The sequence below is a fragment of the Gigantopelta aegis genome, chromosome 14, assembly GCF_016097555.1.
Source record: "Gigantopelta aegis isolate Gae_Host chromosome 14, Gae_host_genome, whole genome shotgun sequence".
Taxonomy (NCBI): domain Eukaryota; kingdom Metazoa; phylum Mollusca; class Gastropoda; order Neomphalida; family Peltospiridae; genus Gigantopelta; species Gigantopelta aegis.
Window position 1 is genome coordinate 27,141,903 of NC_054712.1, and position 21,981 is coordinate 27,163,883.

At 38.7% G+C, this 21,981-nt stretch overlaps 1 protein-coding gene across 1 annotated transcript in view; it reads right to left on the reverse strand.

Moving 5' to 3' along the window:
• LOC121388675 (guanine nucleotide-binding protein G(o) subunit alpha) overlaps window positions 1-14,877 on the reverse strand; it is an 84,512-nt gene extending 69,635 nt beyond the window's left edge. Inside the window, exons 1-2 of the mRNA XM_041520120.1 lie at window positions 14,248-14,877; window positions 13,878-13,920 (exon numbers count right to left, since the gene is read on the reverse strand). Coding sequence (XP_041376054.1) covers window positions 13,878-13,920; window positions 14,248-14,365 — 161 coding nt within the window. The 5' untranslated portion in view covers window positions 14,366-14,877. The remainder of the gene's footprint in view (window positions 1-13,877; window positions 13,921-14,247) is intronic.
• Window positions 14,878-21,981: the final 7,104 nt, after the last annotated feature.

The window sequence follows — 21,981 nt, forward strand, 5'->3', positions numbered from 1 at the left end:
CAATTGTTTAATGTTACATGTTGTCATAAAGTTTATTTTGTTTAAGGACACCACTAGAGCACATTCATTTATTATTAATCATTTGGTAATTGTGACCTATAGTCTTAGAAAAGAAACCCGCTACATTTTCCACTGGGATATGCTAAATTAACATTTTATGAAGATGGACGGCTACAGTAAACACATTTCGGGGGGGGGGGGGGGGGCTAAATTACCTCTCCTACCCTTCTCTCACCACTTTAACCCGTCGATAACCAATGTACAACACTATTAAGTACCATTTTCCAACCTCCACCTCTCCTCATTTTGGTGTTGTTGGGGGATGGGGGGAGACGTTGGTTTTTTTTTTTGGGGCGGGTGCTATTTTAAAAATAAAATCTATTCGCAGTTTAAGAAACCTATGAAGCTGTAACGTTTAACGGACGGACATGTGTGGGCTGTGTTCAATATTAACAAGGTTTAAACATTAGCAAGGGATTTAAAAAAAAAACCTAATTCTGTCTTCAAATACCACACCTGTTACCAGCTAAACGAAATAAAGCATAAAGCACAAAAGGATGTATTGACCAAAGATGAAAGTTTTTGACATTTTGTAATTTTCGCAGATGGCTCAGCCAACGTTTACGAAATTGAGGGTGGTACCGAGTGCGTAAGTTCCAATCCCTTAGTGTAGTTAAACCGAACAGGGAGATCAGGAAACCATGCTCTTTTATTCAATTACAAAAAGCCAGCATTTACATATGCTGAACAAACAAAAAATAAATAAAATAATAAAACACACACATTTATTAAAACTGTAGTTATGTTTGTATTTTGCATTTGGAAATTATGGCTTAATATGGTGAAATGAGTTTTAAGTATTCGCCGTTTCTGTTTTGTACAGAGATACTTCTTTGGATTCAATGTTTCAAATTTTGTTTTCATACTTTAGAATACTATTAATAGTTCAAATAACATAAATACCACAAACACAGCGCTCTGCTCTCCAACTAGAACCCATCAATTAACCACCAAAAACACTCGTTCCTTCCTCTCTTAAATTGAGAGAAAAGCAGCTTTTTCCGCCAAAAATACTTCTACCTAATTAATTTATGGGTTTATAAATCAATCTGCTTAATAAAGAGAAATAAAGCAAAACAGAAGTTTTATACGATATCCGCATATAAAGAGATAGCAAGAAGAAACGAGACAAAACGAAAGAATAACGACTGCCGCCAGATGGCGCTAACACATACTAATAAGGTGTGAGAATAGCTGCAAGTCTCAGAACGCGCCCGATCAATATTGCCGCCATGTTGGATGGTCTCTGCTGCTGATCTCATGCCGGCAAATAGTCCTGTTTTTGTTCACATAAAGGAGTCTGCCACTGTAGTTTGAAATCAGACACTCATTATACGCTTAGTAAATGTATGAGCAAACGAAAATCTTCGGACCTTCATCATAGACATTGTTATTTACATAACATGTTTTTTTTTTTTTTAAATTAGAATGAAAAAACTATTCATCGCCGTTAGCCTTATATAGTTATCTTGGATATGTTCCAAAATCCAGATAACATGGAATAAAAGGGAGAATGTTCGTTAAGAAAGGACTCAAAACTAAACAAATATAAATGACGGCCATGATCGTATTTCACTTTAACATCGAAATCGATACTGGCACAAAACATGAAATGTAAACATTCTGATATACTGCTGACAATTCAAATTCAGATTCGTAATTCAACTAGTGCTTAGTTACATACTAAAATTAGTTCTTGTTTCAACCCGAGACACTTGCTTTCTAACACTCGTATATCGTGTGGAGTCGCAGACGTACGTACACTAATCAACATCTGTTTAATAATGTTCAAAATTTATTTCCTTATCCAGTTTTCAAACAAGATCATATTTCGGAAAATTGCAAAAATGTGAAAGGTAGAATGTGGACGTTATTTTTAGTAAATGTCTACAAAATCTGTAATCATTTGACCGTAAAGGATTCAGCTGCTTGCTACTGTGGCTGCAAATAGGCCAAGTTTTATTTATTTGTCCGCCATGCCGGGCTCTGTGACACTTTAATAAGCTAATAGTATAACATGGATTTAGTGCTTAGGGCTGTTCCACAATTTATCACAAGGAAGGGGTTAGACCGTTGGAGGCACCAAAATTATTTTTAAAATTAATATCTGGTGGATCTGGTGGACTTTTTATTAATGCAACACACACAAAAATGAAGACGAAGAAAGAAGGAGGATAAGAAATCCAGGGAGGAGAAAAGAAAGAAGAAGAAGAAGAAAAGGTGAAGAAAAAGAAGCAGAAGAAAAGAAAGAAAAAGGAGCGGAAGAACAAGAGGGGATGAGGAGAAGACCAGATTATTAAACTTTGTTCTGCCGATGGTGGATTTGTAAAACCATTTTACATCCACCCTCCCATATGAGTTTTAGAACCACCCTTATGTACGGTATATTTTGGACAAAGAGTGGCATGTGCTTGAATCCAACCTCTTCCTTCCATGCCCATCCTAATCCCAGACCACAACCATTACCATGTGTCTGATAAACACCCGATTACGTCATCAACTCTTTCAGAAGCACGGGCTGCTTGTTTACGTGCTTAATAATGTGACACAGTTTCCCACAAACCTCAAAAACACTACCTAGTGCAAACAAAAACACACTAAAAAAAACCCTCTCATGTTTATTTTTGTATAATAGCAACAAGTATTAGAGACTAACATGAAGAAAACCTATTTAAATTAGTTCAAATACCCTTAACACTATCTATGATATACAGAAAATATTCTTAACACTATTTAGGACATATAAATCCTATAGATCTCATAAAATACTGTAACGTCTATTGAAAGTATCCATAAAATAATTAACGAAATCACCAGCAAAACTTTCTAAGATACTATTAAGACTTTTTAAGATAACAATACGACTTTCTAAAACAAACTTATGATTCTTCTAAAGACACGTAAGACGTTTTAGCATATACGAAATATCCACCTTTTAAACTTTGTCTACTACTCTTTCAAAACTATTTAGTCCAGTTCCCCTAAGAATGTCCATTGTGCTCATGAATATGTTCTTACGTGGTGGTTAACTTTCTCTTGGTTTAAACAGCGTCTTAGGCCCAAAACACACCGGAGCTGTGTCTGGGTCTGACCATTATGGTAACAGTTGAAAAAAGAATCGCACTGAATTAAACGTGGCAAGAACTACAGATCTGGTAATAGACGACATAGAACATGCGACAAATTTGGTCAGTCATACTTACATCGAGAATAAGAGACCGACCCAGCTTAGGCGTGTTTTTTGTTGTTGCTGTGTTTTTTTGCCTTACCCAGTAGGTGTAGGGGTGGGTGACACATGGGGAAGTTGACCTATTCTTCAAAAATACGAAACAGACTCGGACTTGGAACTGTATTTTCGTACCCATATACCATGAAGGTTTCAGGAACGCCAGTTCCAGGTCCAATCTCTGGCATAGCCAGTGATCCGAACTGGGACACACACGAAACAGAACCCTTTAAACGAAACAGAACCCTTTAAGCTTACATACACCGGTATTTGTGTTTATCTGGGCAATAACTCTATATTACTGTGGTTTGATGTCTTAAATTAAAAAAAAACTTGTTACTTTGCGCTAGATGCGGCCCTGTAAAGTCTTTTAAACTGTTAAAAAGACATTCCTGAGTTTGCTGCATTATAAGATGTTTCCGACTAATAACATATTTCTACGATTAAACTTACATGTCAAATATATTTTCTTGTTTAGAATATCTATGTCTGTCTATTCATTGTGTTTCTGGTCATTTCAATATTTGTAAGAAGCCCAAACTGGATTTTGTTTTCAAATAATTTCGTAAATTATTTTTAGGAAATAAAATGAAATTTAACCTAGTACAAATATTAGAACGATCAGAAATACGTTTAATATACAACCACTAATAGTTTATGCATAAAAATATATTTGATATATAATTACAATCGTTAAAATGTCTCTGTTAATCGATATTATCTTTAAAAATTGCAGCAAACTCAGGAATGTCCCTTTAAGATGTACACCCGTAACACCAGGGTCCGTGCTTATAAAACTTAAAGTCTAGACTTTAATAAAGTCCAGATTTTAACGTAATGGTATTTGAATGGCGTTGCCATGACGTTAAAGTCTGGACTTTATTAAAGTGTAGACTTTGAGGTTTATAAGCACGGGGCCTGGTCAGGACACTGCCATTGGTGTAAAAAGAAAAAAACAACAACAGATATCCCCAGTGTTTCAGTGGTTACAATCCCTTTGAAGTCAAACATTATGTTCTTTTTTTCAAATTCTGCTTCAGCATTTGGCATCTACATGTCGCAACTTTTGAGATAACACAAATCGCCTGCTGATAACAGGCAACGCAATTACCATCCACGGATTAAAGTTCCCGCAACAAGGTCATTGCATTCAGTGATCCAGTGGCTACTGGAAGATTTCAAAACGATTTAACAAATGCCCATGATACATTTCAAAACAAAGTGCCTTATTTGAACAGTGTATGCATTTTGTCTATCAGGGAAATGGTCTAGACAACTTGTGGAATAAGTTGCTCAGTTTAAAGATTAAAATGTTATTGCAAAATACTGTATCAGATTTTGGGACAGTATCTAGCTTGAAAGAACGAGGAGGTGTATGTGGATGGGGGAAGGCAGTAAAACGAGAATCAGGGTCTTCTTCATCACTTGGGAGGGGAGGGCTTGCAACTACCCTCTTTAGTTACGGTCATGATCTCATAATTAAATTTAAAAAATATGTTAGCTAAAAATAAATATCAAGATTCATATAAACACCTAGAGAAATTAGAAATGTGAATTAAAAATGGAAGTTTGTTTTGTTTACCGACACCACTAGAGCACATTGATTTATTAATCATCGGCTATTGGATGTCAAACATTTGTTAATTTTGATATATAGTCTTAGAGAGAAATCCCGCTACATTTTCCATTGGTAGCAAGGAATCTTTTATATGCACCACCCCACAGACAGGAGAGCACATACCACAGACTTTGATATACCAGTCGTGGTACACTGTCTGGAACGACAAATAGCTCAATGGGCATACCGACGGCGATCGATCCCAAACCGATCGCGCACCAAGCGAGCACTTTACCACTGGGCTACGTCCCGATGATGAAATACTTTATTTGTTGTGCTTATATATAACTAATGTATAGACCCGCTGTCTCAGGAACGAATTTGAACCGAGGTTAATGGGTTAATCTGAAACTGAAAGAAGAACTCATGCATGGAATACTTTTACGGATTATTAGCACAGAATATTTTATATACACACTTTCCCCACAAAGAGAATGGCACATAGCATCTCATTTTGTTTTTGTTCTCCCATCCCCCGCGAAAAATCGATATCATACGATTCGAACCAATAGTTTGATGTAAGTAGCAGTTGCTCAAAACTGATCGGTAAAGGCCCGTGTGGCATTGTGGTTAAACCATCGGGCTTAGGGGAGTTGGGTGTTCAGGAGGCCGAGCGCTCGCTGTCTATTTGACTGGTACCATCGTCTTCTATCATATCACATTCATCTAACGTTAGGCTAAAAAAAAAAACAGTCTAGCGACTGTGTTCGATCGCCCTCTTGAACATGCTGTGGTCGCACCCCAATGCCACGCAACTCGTACCCAGAGTGAGTTTCTACGACTGTAAAACGGTGCAGTGCCACTACACCGACTTCTCTAACCACTAACACCTAGTCTATCCCTCGTTTTGGACAGACAGTCCAGATAGCCGAGGTACTTATTGTATCTTGGACAGAACAGGCACGGCGGAGCATGACTCTAGCCCCCCATCCCCCCCCCCCCCCCATAATTCTGAATCAAAATAGTAGTAGTAGTAGTAAATCTTAAGGCAGAGATGAATTTTACTTGTAGAATGCATGAAATTGCATTTCAGGAAATCTAATTTTTAAACTTTTACGGGGGAGCATACCCCGGACCCCTATGCGTTGCGCCCTCGATATCAGTCAGCCCCCACCCTCCACCCCATGTCTTCTTGTTTCCGCCATACAGAAGGTTTGAACCTCAACCGGGTATAAATAAAGAGGAAAATTAAGCTAAATTGAATGGCAGTGAACTGGTTGGTGTGTGGCTTACATCTCACAAAGGAGCCTAGCCGTGTACCCATTCTAGATTGGAAACGATACTGGCACGTCAATCTAAATTGATGTCCCAATAAGGGTTAAGGCATGTTGTTATGGGCACACTCCTAAACTATCTGGACTGTTTGTCCGGAACTGAGGATGTAGTTGTTAGCATTTAGTGAGAGACGTCAGTGTATATACAATTTAGGTTCAAGCACACTGTCCTGGGCACACACACATATCTCAGCTATCTGAGTTAAATGTATGGAACAGCTACCTAGTTATCTATTAGCACACAGTGGGGAGAGGGGGAGACATCCGTGTAGTGGACTCACACCAACCCATTGAACCGTTAAACTGGTAGGCAAGATTGGACAGTGCCTCATTTATTGATATCAAGACAAGACAAGACAAGACTTTATTCACACTCGGGCCGTTACACAACGGCATAGGAGGAATATATATATAATCATTTTTTTATGACAGTAAATACATTAATTACAATATATACACAAACACATATACAAACATATACAATCACGCACATCAATATATTATGTAATAATACAGATATTTAATACAAATATACGGGTATCCAAGTACTTATAAACGAATAGATTGTTAAACTTATATATGGTGCAGTGGATAATTATAGTATTTTGTTAATTATGTTTGTAGTCAAGGGCGTTTGAATTCATTAGTTATTATATTTATGAAATATGATAATTTCTTTAGGGTACTAATTCGTTTATTCTCCATTAGTTCTCTAAATTTATAAGTACTTGGTCGCGTATAATAATATGGGTGTAGCAACTGGACACTTGAATTATGGAAAAAATGGCAAATAAAAAGATAATGGAACTCGTCGCCAATGTCTATTACATTACATAATGAGCAAATTCTATCTTCTATGAGTATATTATTCCAACGTCCAATTTCAACGGGTAGGTAATGGTTAGACGTTCTAAATTTTAAGAGTGCTGTCCACAGTTTTTCTGGTAGTTTATTGATATAGCTTTCGAAAAATTGTTGTTCTTTGTATAATCGGTAAGTGTTGCCTCTCGATGTAATAGTTAGAGGACGAGTAACAATACTTTATCGGCGTATAAAGGTAGTGTCGCACGAGACAACGGCGAGGCGTTAGCCGAGCATTTTCTCGTGCGACACTACCTTTATACGCCGATAAAGTATTGTTACTCGTCCTCTAACTGTCTTAGAGCAGAGCCAAAATCGTTATGACTGCACGTGCAGCAATACCGCTTATAAAGTGAATGTCTGAAGTACTTTATCGGGATATAAATGTACTTCATGTGACCAAATATGAAGCTCCCATTGGACTAGAAATTCAGCTGTGCTCTAAGACAGTGATATGTTATTTTTCCATGTTTGTAAATACTGATCGCATTGTCTTTGTTTAATTTGTTGTGAGAGACAATTTACTGATATGAAAGATTGTCTTATCCAGATATCACCCATTCCCAAGTTATTCAGTGTGTTTTTAACAGTATTAATCCAGTTATAGTTAGTTCCGTTAGTAAGGTGGTCATTTAACATAATTTTGTATAAAAGAGTAGACAATTTTGATTGTTTTCCTGATATCAGTCCCAGTAACATACCATTCTTCTATGTATAATTAACTCGACAGGCGTTCTCCCTAACTATCCATAAAGCATAAATATTGGTGTTGCGTTCTTAACGGGTATGATGTGTCTTAGAAAGTTTATTTGTACAGAATTAAATAAATCAACTTTTTCATATCCCCATATTTCACATCCATATAATAAAACTGGCAGAACCATTGAGTCAAACATTTTAAGTTTACATTCGGTTGATAATAGATAGTTGTCCTTTGATATCAGTCTCTTTTTTTTTACCTATATCTAATTAAGGTTCATAACTTCAAGCACGATGTCCTGGGAACACACCGAGCTGCTTTTTTCCACTGTCTGTCTATGACAGTGGGTTAATGGTCAGACCGTTAGTTGTTACTTAGTGGTTAGACGCCAGGGCTCACATTGATACAGTTTTTGTTTTAAGCAACTTTCAGTTATATAGAGAATACTAGTACCTTCACAAATAATATTTGAAGTGGCTGATTATTAATAATAATAATAATAATAATTAGTTGCTAACTGATCGATCCCCGTTGGTGGGCCCATTGGGATAGTTCTCGTTCCAGTCAGTGTACCACGACTGGTATACCAAAGGCCGTGGTATGTGTTATCCTGTCTCTGGGATGGTGTATAAAAAAGATCCCTTGCTGCTAGTCAAAAAGAGTAGCCCATGAAGTGGCGACAGCGGGCTTCCTCTCTCAATATCTGTGTGGTCCTTAACCATATATCCGACGCCATATAACCGTAAATAAAATGTGTTGAGTGCGTCGTTAAATAAAACATTTCCTTCCTTCCAATTAATAAATGTTGTAGCCACTTTGTAGGCCTATAACAATTAGCCATCGGCAATAATGAGCTTTATAATGAGCTTAAAAACTTAAATGTCGATAAATCATCTGGAGATGACAACTCAGGTCCACGAATACGTAAGTTAGGTGCCTTGGCAATTGCTTCTTTGTTAACATTTATTTTTAACAAAATGATAAACAGTGGTATTTATCCACCATGTTTTAAAAATGCTAAAGTTACCCCAATTTTCAAGTCTGGTGACAAAACTGAAGCTACAAATTATAGGCCAATATCTGTATTGCCAACGCTGTCCAAATTAATAGAAAAACATATCTCCAAGCAATTTTATGATTACGTACTTAACAAAATTTGACCAAATTTGACCTTTTACACTCATTCCAATCAGGTTTTAGACCAAAACACTCATGCCAAACAGCACTTATTGATATAACTGATAAATGGTTACATGAAATGAATGAAATCTAAATGGAGTCATATTTTTTTATTTCAAAAAAAGTTTTTGATGTTGTGGACCATTCAATTATGATTCAAAAGTTAAACATTTATGGCTGCAAAGGGAATTCTCTTAACTTGTTCCAATCGTATTTAAGTAACAGAACACAGCAAGTCACTATAGGAATACCGAAGTCCATTATTTATGGTGTTCCACAGGGTTCAATACTAGGACCTCTTCTCTTTATACTGTACATAAATGATCTTCCACTATACATTGAACATTGTACCACAAGTATGTATGCAGATGATTCAACAATGTTCATGTCAGGGAAAACTGTTACTCAAATTCAAGATAAACTACAGCAAGATCTGAATAGTGTAGAAAAATGGTGTTCCTATAATAAAATGTTCATAAACACAAAAAAGACTATAGGAACAAGACAAAAAGTTACAATCCAAAATGATATTTCTCTTATAATAAATTCAGAACATCTGCAAACACACTGATTGTGAAAAACTTTTAGGAATAAAAGTTGATAATAACTTAAAATGGACAAATCAGGTTAAACATGTGTGTTCCTTGATGTCTAAACGTCAGTTACTCTGGACCAGTACTTTGGAATCAATTACCTGAAGCTATCCGATCATCGCCAAATACTGCTGTTTTTTAAATATAGACTTAAGAAATATTTTCTAAAATAATATCATTTGTACATATGTTTATTGCCATATATGTATTTTCTATTTGTTCATAAATGTATGTATTGTAATTCTGTATTGTTTGTGCCTGGGGGCATCAGGGAAGATTAGCTTTTGCTGTGTTACCCTCTCTAAATAAAGAATTTATTATATTATTATTATTATTATTATTATTATTATTATGTGGCTGTGGGCAGTGTGAGCTCTGTGTTAGTTAGTGAGAGAGAAGTCGATGTGACCGATGAGCCGTTAAAATATCCTTCTCAGTGGGAGGCGATACTGGAATGCGATACCTTACCAACTACATCACTCAGCCCTTAGACTGTTATGTGAGACCACAGGTCAATGTAACTATGCCTTAAGCTCCAGTCGTAAACCCCGTCAGTAATTTATGTGGTGATTAACCGCTGCGCGCGCATTTTCAATCATCCCAAAGACGGGTATTACGGCGGTATATTGCTCGTTCGAAACCCCCGTGCTGTTGTTGTAATAATCAGCGGGACACTTGTTGACAGCAGGTGGGAAATCGACGTGTGTCATCTGGTTTGACTTTCACAGTTTGTCAGATATATATTAGAGTCTAGGGCAAAGGTGTGTGAGACTGGGTGGGGTCTTTGGGCGCTACCACCTGGTGAAATTCCCTTTTTTCCCGGTAACAAGCTGAAAAATCTTTCTTCTTTTTTTTGGTATGTATTATGTATTGATGTATGAATAAATATTTATATATTGTATGTATGTCAAGGTTGACTATTACATATATAGATATTAACGCATTGGTGCAGGGAATAAGTAAACCTTTTCTGGCCTCAGAAATGCCATTACTGGGACTCGAACCTGTGGCACCGAATAACCCGCAACTTGCCACGATATGTTATTGAGTTACTGAGACACCCACATGTATGTATGTATGTATGTATGTATGTATGTATACGTTTGTGTATGTATGGATGTATCTATGTTATGTATGTATGTTATGTATTGCTGGATGTATGTATGTATGTATGTATGTACGTATGTATGTGCTTGTTACAGTGATCAATAAGAATATATACGATGAGTCAAACAAGGTACACCCTACACCTTACACCAACCTACTCCAACCTTAGTTGACTCGTAGCTAAACTGACTGAAAACCATATGTTAGTACTTACATAACGTGTTGCAAAAAGGAAGCATTTCCCATAAAATCTTTCCAAGAAATCGCTTACTTGAGAGATGCCGCAGTTATGATAATTAGTCTAATGACAATCAACTGGTCGGTATAGGGAGGCACTGGCATTAAGTATTATGCTTATTTGTTTTTCAGGAAATTATTAACCTTTAAATTAAGGTTGTGACAAAATAAAGAAAAGAAAACGGCCACCCCTATAATCATTGCTAGATCGGCCCTCGACTGACCCACCTGAAAAATGCCTGGACAATGCAACACGTGCAATGTGGAATGAAAGTCATCGTTAGGAGGGACAGGTGTTTCGCGCTTCACTGGCGCTGAAGGAAAACACAGCGTTGTTGCAGACGAACAAAGCAAATCAGATGAAACATTAATGATGGAGGGAGTTTGGGAAGGGGGTGGTAACAATGGTTAACGGTTCCAATTGCCTATTCAATAACACAGCGAGCGTTCTTGTAACTCTAAAACACACACACACACACACAGAAATTTGTGGTCAAGTAATTAATTTGACCTTTTACCTTTATATTGTTATAGTGTATTGTTTATCAATTCAACCGAACTACATTATATTAATGTTACACTCACCCCCATCCCCAACCCATACTGAATGAATGAATGAATGAATGTTTAATGACACCCCAGCACGAAAAATACATCGGCTATTGGGTGTCAAACCATGGTAATGCAAACAAATAAGGTGATGATCAACATCAATATAAAAATTCAAGATTTAAATAAAAACAGTGTAAAGAACTGTGCAAAAATACAAATATCACAGATAGATACTGACTTTTACTCAAAATTTCAATTTGTGCTGTATTGGCCATTCTCAAAGAGAATGTTACACACCTGCACCACGGTGAGGTTACAGCACGCGCGGGGGCCAATCCATAAAACCCTGAATGCGCGCCTGCTGCAACATAGAAGTCAGTCACAATTTTTGTTAAAACGTCATAACTCTAAACGGTGGTGACAAAATGGTGAATAGTAAATGTGAACTTGACCTAGATTAATTACTAGGATATCGGAGAATAGCTGAACGTCATGGTAGGGAAATCATGGTGGCTGATTCCACATGCAACTAATTTCTTACATTAATTTTGATAGAGACATTTAATAATTAAAAAAAGAGTTATAAAATTAATTTTGATAGAAATTTATTTAGTAAAAAAAAGTTATTATTTTGGAAAGTTATAAATGGGATAGCTTGAATTACAATTATAGATGTCGATTTTTTTTAGTTACAACGTATCCGGGATGAATCCTCTAAGGGAGTACATATTACACATGACACAGTACCTTGAAATAATTGTTTATGAGATGATGGCTGTATTTTATATCTTATTATTTTTGTCAGCAAATATTATGTGTGAAGGTCAGTTGTGCAAAACTAATAATATTTAAAATGTAAATTTCACAAAGCATGAAAGGTTTGGACAATTTTTAATATTTGTATTAGTGTTTACGTTAGAACTAATTTTTTCTTAGCCAATGTAAAGCATTTTCTTGAAAACTAATAAAAAAACCCGGCTAATTTAAACAAAACGTTCATTATTATCGATATCATTGTAGTAGATTATAGTAGCCACTTTGTATAAAATTTATCAATTGTCTAATTTGGCAGTGTGCACCTCAGGGTTAGCCCCATGTATATTACTGCATATTAAACATAAACATATTAAAAATTTCCCTTATTAATAATTAGAAATGTTTGAAAAGCAACGATGTTTGAAATATCATGTATGCAGTAAACAGGTTCTTTAAGTAACCAATTTCTGTTAGTATGCTCCGTGTATGTTTACATATTGCAAAATCAGCAGATGCGAATCCAGAGACCTCTTCAGGAAGGTAAGTGATTGCGGTCGCTCGCTAGACTGGTTTTTGCGCCTAATGTTAGAAAAATGTGATGTGATAGCAGGCAAAAATACTAGTCAAACTGTTTGCGATTGCTTGGCCTCATAAACACGCCCTGGATTTCTCACTAGAAAATTTATCTTAATTCTATTTTAAGATAATTCACTTAGCCGTAGGGATTGATAAACAACAAAATTACCGTACTAAATTATCAACACATCCGATTTAGGAATTTAAGTGCAATTCAGATGAAGCCACACCCCTCTGAGATCCGAGCCAGACTAGTAGCAGTATTCATAATATCAATAAAAGCGTCAGGGTTGCACATTAAGATTATGCTACAAATTGGGCAGATGTGTGAGCTTGGTAGGGTCGGTGTCCTAAACGTGTAACTAAAGAAGGGAGATATATATCAAGTGAGGTTATAGTAATCGTCTTTCTTTTTTTCTTTCTTTCTTCTTTCGTCCCATTTTTATGTCTATCTGAAGAAGACTATACTGTGACCCGTTTGTTTCCCCACTAAACTTACCCCCTCCCCCCACTCCGTCCCTCCCCTTGTTATTTTCGGCTAAGTACAGCCATGATCAAAGAGAAAGATTATGTTCTGCTATTATGTTCATTATTATCGATATCATTTTCCATGTTCATTTCTACTGCTAAATCAAAAAAATGAGGAGTTGAATATTCGCGAGGTCTAATTAATGCATTTTGATGCATACTTTAACCACACCGTATAGTTGGCTACGTCTAAATTTGGCGCATGTTTATGCGACGTTATCGATTAGGCGTTTGGTACGACTATATTTCCAAACGAAAATCCCTGTCAATCACCTATCCACATGCGTTTGGAAGAAACGGTAATTAATGAGACTTCGTCTATATCATGTCTTCCGCACGCCAGACGACAGGTGCACCCCCACCCCCCGCCGATCCCCGAGCACCCAGTCGTGTCTTGTTGTGTTGACGTCGCGGTCGCCAGACAAGTCGTCGCTATGAGCCAATAACATCAGCAGCATTCAGGAACGGCATATGCCAATGACATGTCTATGGAGTCGAAAGCGAAGAAGAAGAGAGATAAAAAGCACACGGAACACAACCACACAACGTTTAACAGAAAATATAAAACGAATACAATGTTTAAAAGAAAAGAAAATTGAATAATTCTTACTTCATTTGCTTGACAATAGTACTTTTTCCGGATTCACCGGCACCTAAATGAAACAAGAAAAAAATAATGACGTTAACTCATTACGAAAATAAACGTACAAGCTAAAAGAGAAATCGCATACATTAACAAAATTTAACCCCAGCAGAAAAAAATGCAGCGAAGCCAACATCCAAATACACGAAGAAAATGTTTTATTATCTGCCAAAGGTGGAATTCTAAACTTAATTCACAGCATCATAGATATCCAATATGGCCGCCGCATAAGAACAAGCCGTTACTAAAAATTACAATGATTACTCTTTCCGGTGGATGCATTAATAAGCAAGCAGCTTGCACGAGCAACTTTTTTCGTGCACTGCAAAAGCCTTACCTAGGAGCAACAGTTTTATATCCTTAGCTGCCTGAATTCCATCTTCTTTCAGATTTTTCTCTATCGCTTTGCTCCTTTCCAGGGCGGCCCGTTCCTCAGCACTCATTGTACAGCCCATTGTGAATGTCTACCGACGAAGCGTTTTCCCAGGATGCGGCGGCAACGCTAGGCGGTCGCCGTGCTCTTTGTTAAAACCCCACAGCTGCACACAAAAGAGAAAAAAACAATATGCAACGATGTATATATCCCGTTTTGTCTTATCTTGTATTCCAGTAAATGTATGCTCGCTTTCCTCTGCATAAAAAAGAAGGGAAGGATTCTCAAAGCTCGTCGTCGCTGTGCACTGGGCTTGATGCGAGATTCTCAGTAATGATTCTCAATTTTCCAATACACCCAATCGTTTGGCGAGTCCTCACAGCGAGGCGTGAGTCTTGCTTTCCGACAGACATGGAATAATCAAAGACCAATATTTTGAAGAATTCTTGCAACATTCAACATCCCCCGGTGTTGGCAGCGCAGTTCCACAGAATGGTCGTGGCAGCTGGAACACTTCTTGAACCTCGTAAGACCCAGAACAAAGGCGAGGTTCCAAGCCGTTGTCGGGCCACCGATATAGAATCGAACCAACGCAAGATCGCACTATACTAAGTCACTCACAGTTCTGGGGTCGCATGTGACGTCAGCAATAGCACGGGCTCTGTGGACATTATTCTCCATGCTATACAATTAAGAAATTATGAAAATTAAGGTCATTTCATATTACAGATTCTGAAGCATGTACGTAGCCGGTCGGCGAACAGGGATGGGGCCCGACAAAATGCGTAGACCACCGAAAGATGCGCTGTCCGTTTAGGGAGGGAATACCCAGCCGAATATTTCTTCTTTTGTGAATTTACCACAGCAGACGATAATGGTGGGCTAACGGTTTTTGTAAAGCGGAGACAATGAGGTGGAATCTGTCGCACAAAGAGAAGCTGGGAACGCATGGACGTGTGAACAACATGAATGAACAGTAACCCCAGTCCCGTTAGAAATATCACGCCACTCTGGTATTAATGCGCTAGCTCGCGTCAGCCACGCTAGCTAAGGGCTTGGAACATGGGGATTGAACCTCGCGTGCCCCCCATTGATGTTTTAGCATGTATTTCCGCGTTGTTTATAACGGCAGCGCTACCTGATACTGTTTCTGTTCATGCGCGCGGCATGCAAACCATCTGTCGCTTGAGTAATGATGTTACTCAACGCTTATCTTCTATTTTGCAGACTACGCTCAAGGGGAGAGAACCAGCTGAACTGTTGACGAGTTTACACGACAGAAAATATCTGTAACAGAAGTTGAAAACGGGGATGTCACAAGAGTGTGTTTTTACAGATATTTATTGATTTAAGTTTTATCAAGATACAACCCTCTCCCTCATTTTTTTGGGGGGTGGTGGGGTGGAGGGAGGTCTAGGTAGAGAAGACCCGATGAACTAGAGAAGACCTAAATTATTTTGTACTGTTAAAAAGTTAGTTTGTTTTGTTTAACGACATGACTAGAGCACATTCATTTATTAATCATCAGATTTTGGATGTCAAACATTTGGTAATTTTAGACACTTGGTCTTAGAGGAAACGTACATTTTACCATTAGTAGCAAGATACATTTGATATGCATTTTTCAACAGACAGGACAGTACAAACCATGACCTTTGATATACCAGTTTTGGGACGGGAGTAAAAACATAATTAGAGAATGGGTCTACTGATGTATGTTTTATGCACTTCCCGACAGGCAGAACTATTACGAACACCATTTGTTTATTTGTTTATACTTATTTTTGTGCTTATGTTCTTTAAGATTCAAGTACACTTCAGCTGCTTTTATGATCTGTCCAAGTCGGTGTGTTAATGAAAGAGAAGTCGGAACAGTGATGCATTGAGTCGTTAAAGTCGCTCTAGATGGGAACCGGTACCAGGAGACGAACCCAGTACCTACCAGCCTTTAAGTCCGATGGTTTTACCACTACACCACCGAGGCCAGTACCAGCACCACTGACGTAGCCAGAATGTTATAGGGCCGCCCAAACAAATCACCCTAGTAGATGGTGGACGGAAAAACGTTGATTGGGAGACTTGGAGATGACAGCACCGTAAGATGCTAATTAACGCTGCCGCAAGAGCGTAATTAGAGTGCGGATAATGGTATTGCCCGCTCCTTTTTAAATTGGAAGTATTATCCAGGCCCGCAGGAACCGAGGACGAAAATGTATGGGGTTTTTTTTTTTATCGTACTCTATATCAATAAATATAAGTAATAAAGTTTGGGATGATGATGTTAGAGCCGAGATTGTGGATGATAGGGGCGAATACTTCTATTAATTCGTCTTTATTCAGACTTGCACCCACCTACCCTTGTCCCCGAAACAAAGTGTTGGTTACGGCCCTATTGAAGTCATATGTAGGTCATGCAAAAGTATGAGTTTTTGAGTATGAATTATGACAACGGAACCTGAAGCTATTTTCTGTGGAATTTGAAAACAAACAAAACAAACAGTGATGTCACACACGGTACATTAAACTGTGGATTACTTTGTGTAATACATTATTAACATTTTGTTTAAAAGTAAAACTACAACAATATGTCAGATATTGCTAGTTTATGCATATTATTTATTTTATATATACTCGTGGAAAAAAAGTTCTGGACACCAAATAAAATGGTCTCGAACCAACTGCAAAGTTTGTAAATGGATACAAGTTGACAGAGATTGTCTGTTAATGTTAACGAATGACATTTCTTTTAAAAAAACCATTAGAATTATTTTTTTAAATTACCGTTAAACGGAGAGTAAACTAAAACATGAGCCTTATGTGTTGGAAAGATGCATACCCGGACCACCAACACATATTGACACTTTACCAAATGAAAAACGCGTAACTTTAGTGTTAATAAAAAAAAACCCGGATTATTCCTGCTAACTGGGGGCAGCCATTTTCATTTCTTTTCGAGGCGTCCGGGACGAAGTGACGTCAGCTCCTGACCATATCCTGTATGTACAGTGTAAACAAAAACTAATTTTCGACAAGGCGCTTCTTTTTTATCAACCTGACTTGTAAAACAACATAAATGACGTGATAATATAATAAACTATTTAACTAAATATATTTCAAGTTGCATTAACGGAACAAAATGGGGTTATAGTATTTTTCTCTGTTAAATAACCCAAAGGAAAAATGTACACTATTAGGCCTATTGATATCTTACGTTGGAGCAAAAACGACAACCCACGATACCCAAGTGATAATTTTATTTTCTTTGGGACTACGTAATTGGTCAGTTCTGTGGTTTTAGATGGAAAAGTCTACTTAATCAATAGTTTTACAGAACTATTTACAGTAATAAACCATGTCCATTGCCATTTTAGAGGCGACAGGAAATATTACACAATACCGGTTTGTATTTTTGTGTTTAGACAGCGTCAATTAATTGGCTCATCTGGTTACCAATCAAATACATGCCTGCCAATCAGGAATCACAAGTAGAAGCAACTAACAGCATAGACCAATTAACTAAGAAAACACTCCATGTATCATTTCAGTACGTAGGTTAATGCATGGACAAAATATTGTTAATTATTTCGACTTGTTGTGTAGCCACTTTGAAAATGGTGTTTTATTTTACATTGAAAAAAAAATATATATATTGCTGGATATACTTATTGCTGGCTTACTGGGATGTATATTATTACAGAACATTGCAATGTATGACTATTTATTATCCCGCAAAAACCAGGTAGATTGTGTTTCTCTAGTTCTAAAGCTCATTCCTGACGTTACGCGTTAAGTATTACGTAACCACCAGCTCGCCAGAGGGCTTATTCACTGGAATGGAACAAAATGGCTGCGCCCGTTATATCTAATAGCCGTCACATTTAACCGTTTTATTAATTAAATATAATAATATACTTGTTGATATTAAGCCATAATGTGCATTATATATCTGAATATGCATACCAGTCCAAAAGCCTTGCTTAAGAATGCCTTTAAACAAATATCTTGTGCTATAAATGGCAGTGGAGCTGATTTTAGTCAGATTGTATAGATGCATGAGAATGTGTTTTTATGTGAGTATAGGCCTATATGCAGGAGCAAGTGCACCACAACTGGTCAAATCCGTGGTAGGTCAGCATTACTTGGGAGTGACAATCAGCATTACTTGGGTTCGATATTCAGCATTACTTGGGTTCGATATTCAGCATTACTTGGCAGCGACATCATTACTTGGAAGCGACACATTGGCAGTGACAGTCAGCATTACATGAGAGCGACAGTCAGCATTACTTGGCAGTGACAGTCAGCATTACTTGGGAGTGACAGTCAGCATTACTTAGATTCGATATTCAGCATTACTTGGGAGTGACAGTCAGCATTACTTGGGAGTGACAGTCAGCTTTACTTGGGAGCGACAGTCAGCATTACTTGGGAGTGACAGTTAGCATTACTTGGGAGTGACAGTCAGCATTACTTAGATTCGATATTCAGCATTACTTGGGAGTGACACTCAGCATTACTTGGGAGTGACAGCCAGCATTACTTGAGAGTGACAGTCAGCATTACTTGGGAGTGACAGTCAGCATTACTTGGGAGCCACAGTCAACATTACTTGGGAGTGACAGTCAGCATTACTTGGGAGCGACAGTCAACATTACTTGGGAGTGACAGTCAGCATTACTTAGATTTGATATTCAGCATTACTTGGGAGTGGCAGTCAGCATTACTTGAGAGCGACAGTCAGCTTTACTTAGTTTCGATATTCAGCATTACTTGAGAGCGACAGTCGGCATTACTTGGGAGTGACAGTCAGCATTACTTGGCAGTGACAGTCAGCATTACTTGGGAGCGACAGTCAGCATTACTTGGGAGTGACAGTCAGCATTACTTAGATTCGATATTCAGCATTACTTGAGAGCGACAGTCAGCATTACTTGAGAGCGACAGTCAGCATTACTTGGCAGTGACAGTCAGCATTACTTGGCAGTGACAGTCAGCATTACTTGAGAGCGACAGTCAGCACTTGGGAGCGACAGTCAGCATTACTTGAGAGCGACAGTCAGCATTACTTGGGAGTGACAGTTAGCAATACTTGAGAGCGACAGTCAGCTTTACTTAGTTTCGATATTCAGCATTACTTGAGAGCGACAGTCACAATTACTTGGGAGTGACAGTCAGCATTACTTGGCAGTGACAGTCAGCATTACTTGGGAGTAACAGTCAGCGACAGTCAGCATTACTTGAGAGCGACAGTCAGCTTTACTTAGTTTCAATATTCAGCATTACTTGAGAGCGACAGTCAGCATTACTTGGGAGTGACAGTCAGCATTACTTGGGAGCGACAGTCAGCATTACTTGGGAGTGACAGTCAGCATTACTTAGATTCGATATTCAGCATTACTTGGGAGTGACACTCAGCATTACTTGGGAGTGACAGTCAGCATTACTTGACAGTGACAGTCAGCATTACTTGGGAGTGACACTCAGCATTACTTGGCAGTGACAGTCAGCATTACTTGGGAGTCAGATTACTTGGGAGTGACAGTCAGCATTACTTGAGAGCGACAGTCAGCTTTACTTAGTTTCGATATTCAGCATTACTTGGGAGCGACAGTCAGCATTACTTGGGAGTGACAGTCAGCATTACTTGGCAGTGACAGTCAGCATTACTTGGGAGTGACAGTCAGCATTACTTAGATTCGATATTCAGCATTACTTGGGAGTGACACTCAGCATTACTTGGGAGTGACAGTCAGCATTACTTGGGAGCGACAGTCAGCATTACTTGGGAGTGACAGTCAGCATTACTTGGCAGTGACAGTCAGCATTACTTGGGAGTGACAGTCAGCATTACTTGACAGAGCGACAGTCAGCATTACTTGGGAGCGACAGTCAGCATTACTTACTTGCATTACTTGGAGTGACAGTCAGCATTACTTGAGAGCGACAGTCAGCATTACTTGGGAGTTTCGCATTACTTGGGAGCAGTTACTTGAGAGCGACAGTCAGCATTACTTGGGAGTGACAGTCAGCATTACTTGGCAGTGACAGTCAGCATTACTTGGGAGTGACAGTCAGCATTACTTAGATTCGATATTCAGTCATTACTTGAGAGCGACAGTCAGCATTACTTGAGAGCGACAGTCAGCATTACTTGGCAGTGACAGTCAGCGACAGTCATTACTTGGGAGCGACAGTCAGCATTACTTGGGAGTGACAGTCAGCATTACTTGGAGTTTACTTGGACAGTCAGCATTACTTGAGAGACAGTCAGACAGTCAGCATTACTTGGGAGTGACAGTCAGCATTACTTGGGAGTGACAGTCAGCATTACTTGAGAGCGACAGTCAGCATTACTTGGGAGCGACAGTCAGCATTACTTGGCAGTTACTTGACAGTCAGCATTACTTGGGAGTGACAGTCAGCATTACTTGAGAGCGACAGTCAGCATTACTTGATTACTTGAGCGACAGTCAGCATTACTTGGGAGTGACAGTCAGCATTAGCACATCACTTGAGAGCGACAGTCAGCTTTACTTAGTTTCGATATTCAGCATTACTTGGGAGCGACAGAGCGACAGTCACACAGTCAGCATTACTTGGGAGTGACAGTCAGCATTACTTGGCAGTGACAGTCAGCATTACTTGGGAGTGACAGTCAGCATTACTTGGGAGTGACAGTCAGCAGTCAGCATTACTTGAGAGCGACAGTCAGCATTACTTAGTTTCAATTATTCAGCATTACTTGAGAGCGACAGTCAGCATTACTTGGGAGTGACAGTCAGCATTACTTGGGAGCGACAGTCAGCATTACTTGGGAGTGACAGTCAGCATTACTTGGATTCGATTACTTGAGTCAGCATTACTTGGGAGTGACAGTCAGCATTACTTGGGAGTGACAGTCAGCATTACTTGACAGTGACAGTCAGCATTACTTGGGAGTGACAGTCAGCATTACTTGGGAGTGACAGTCAGCATTACTTGGGAGTGACAGTCAGCATTACTTGAGAGCGACAGTCAGCATTACTTGGGAGCGACAGTCAGCATTACTTGGGAGTGACAGTTAGCATTACTTGAGAGCGACAGTCAGCTTTACTTAGTTTCGATATTCAGCATTACTTGAGAGCGACAGTCAGCATTACTTGGGAGTGACAGTCAGCATTACTTGGCAGTGACAGTCAGCATTACTTGGGAGCGACAGTCAGCATTACTTGGGAGTGACAGTCAGCATTACTTGGGAGCGACAGTCAACATTACTTGAGAGCGACAGTCAGCATTACTTGGGAGTGACAGTCAGCATTACTTGGGAGTGACAGTCAGCATTACTTGAGAGCGACAGTCAGCATTACTTAGTTTCGATATTCAGCATTACTTGGGAGCGACAGTCAGCATTACTTGGGAGTGACAGTCAGCATTACTTGGGAGTGACAGTCAGCATTACTTGGGAGTGACAGTCAGCATTACTTGGGAGTGACAGTCAGCATTACTTGGGAGTGACAGTCAGCATTCTTAGATATTCAGCATTACTTGAGAGCGACAGTCAGCATTACTTGAGAGCGACAGTCAGCATTACTTGGCAGTGACAGTCAGCATTACTTGGGAGTGACAGTCAGCACTTAGTTCAGCATTACTTGAGAGCGACAGTCAGCATTACTTGAGAGCGACAGTCAGCATTACTTGGGTGAGTGACAGTCAGCATTA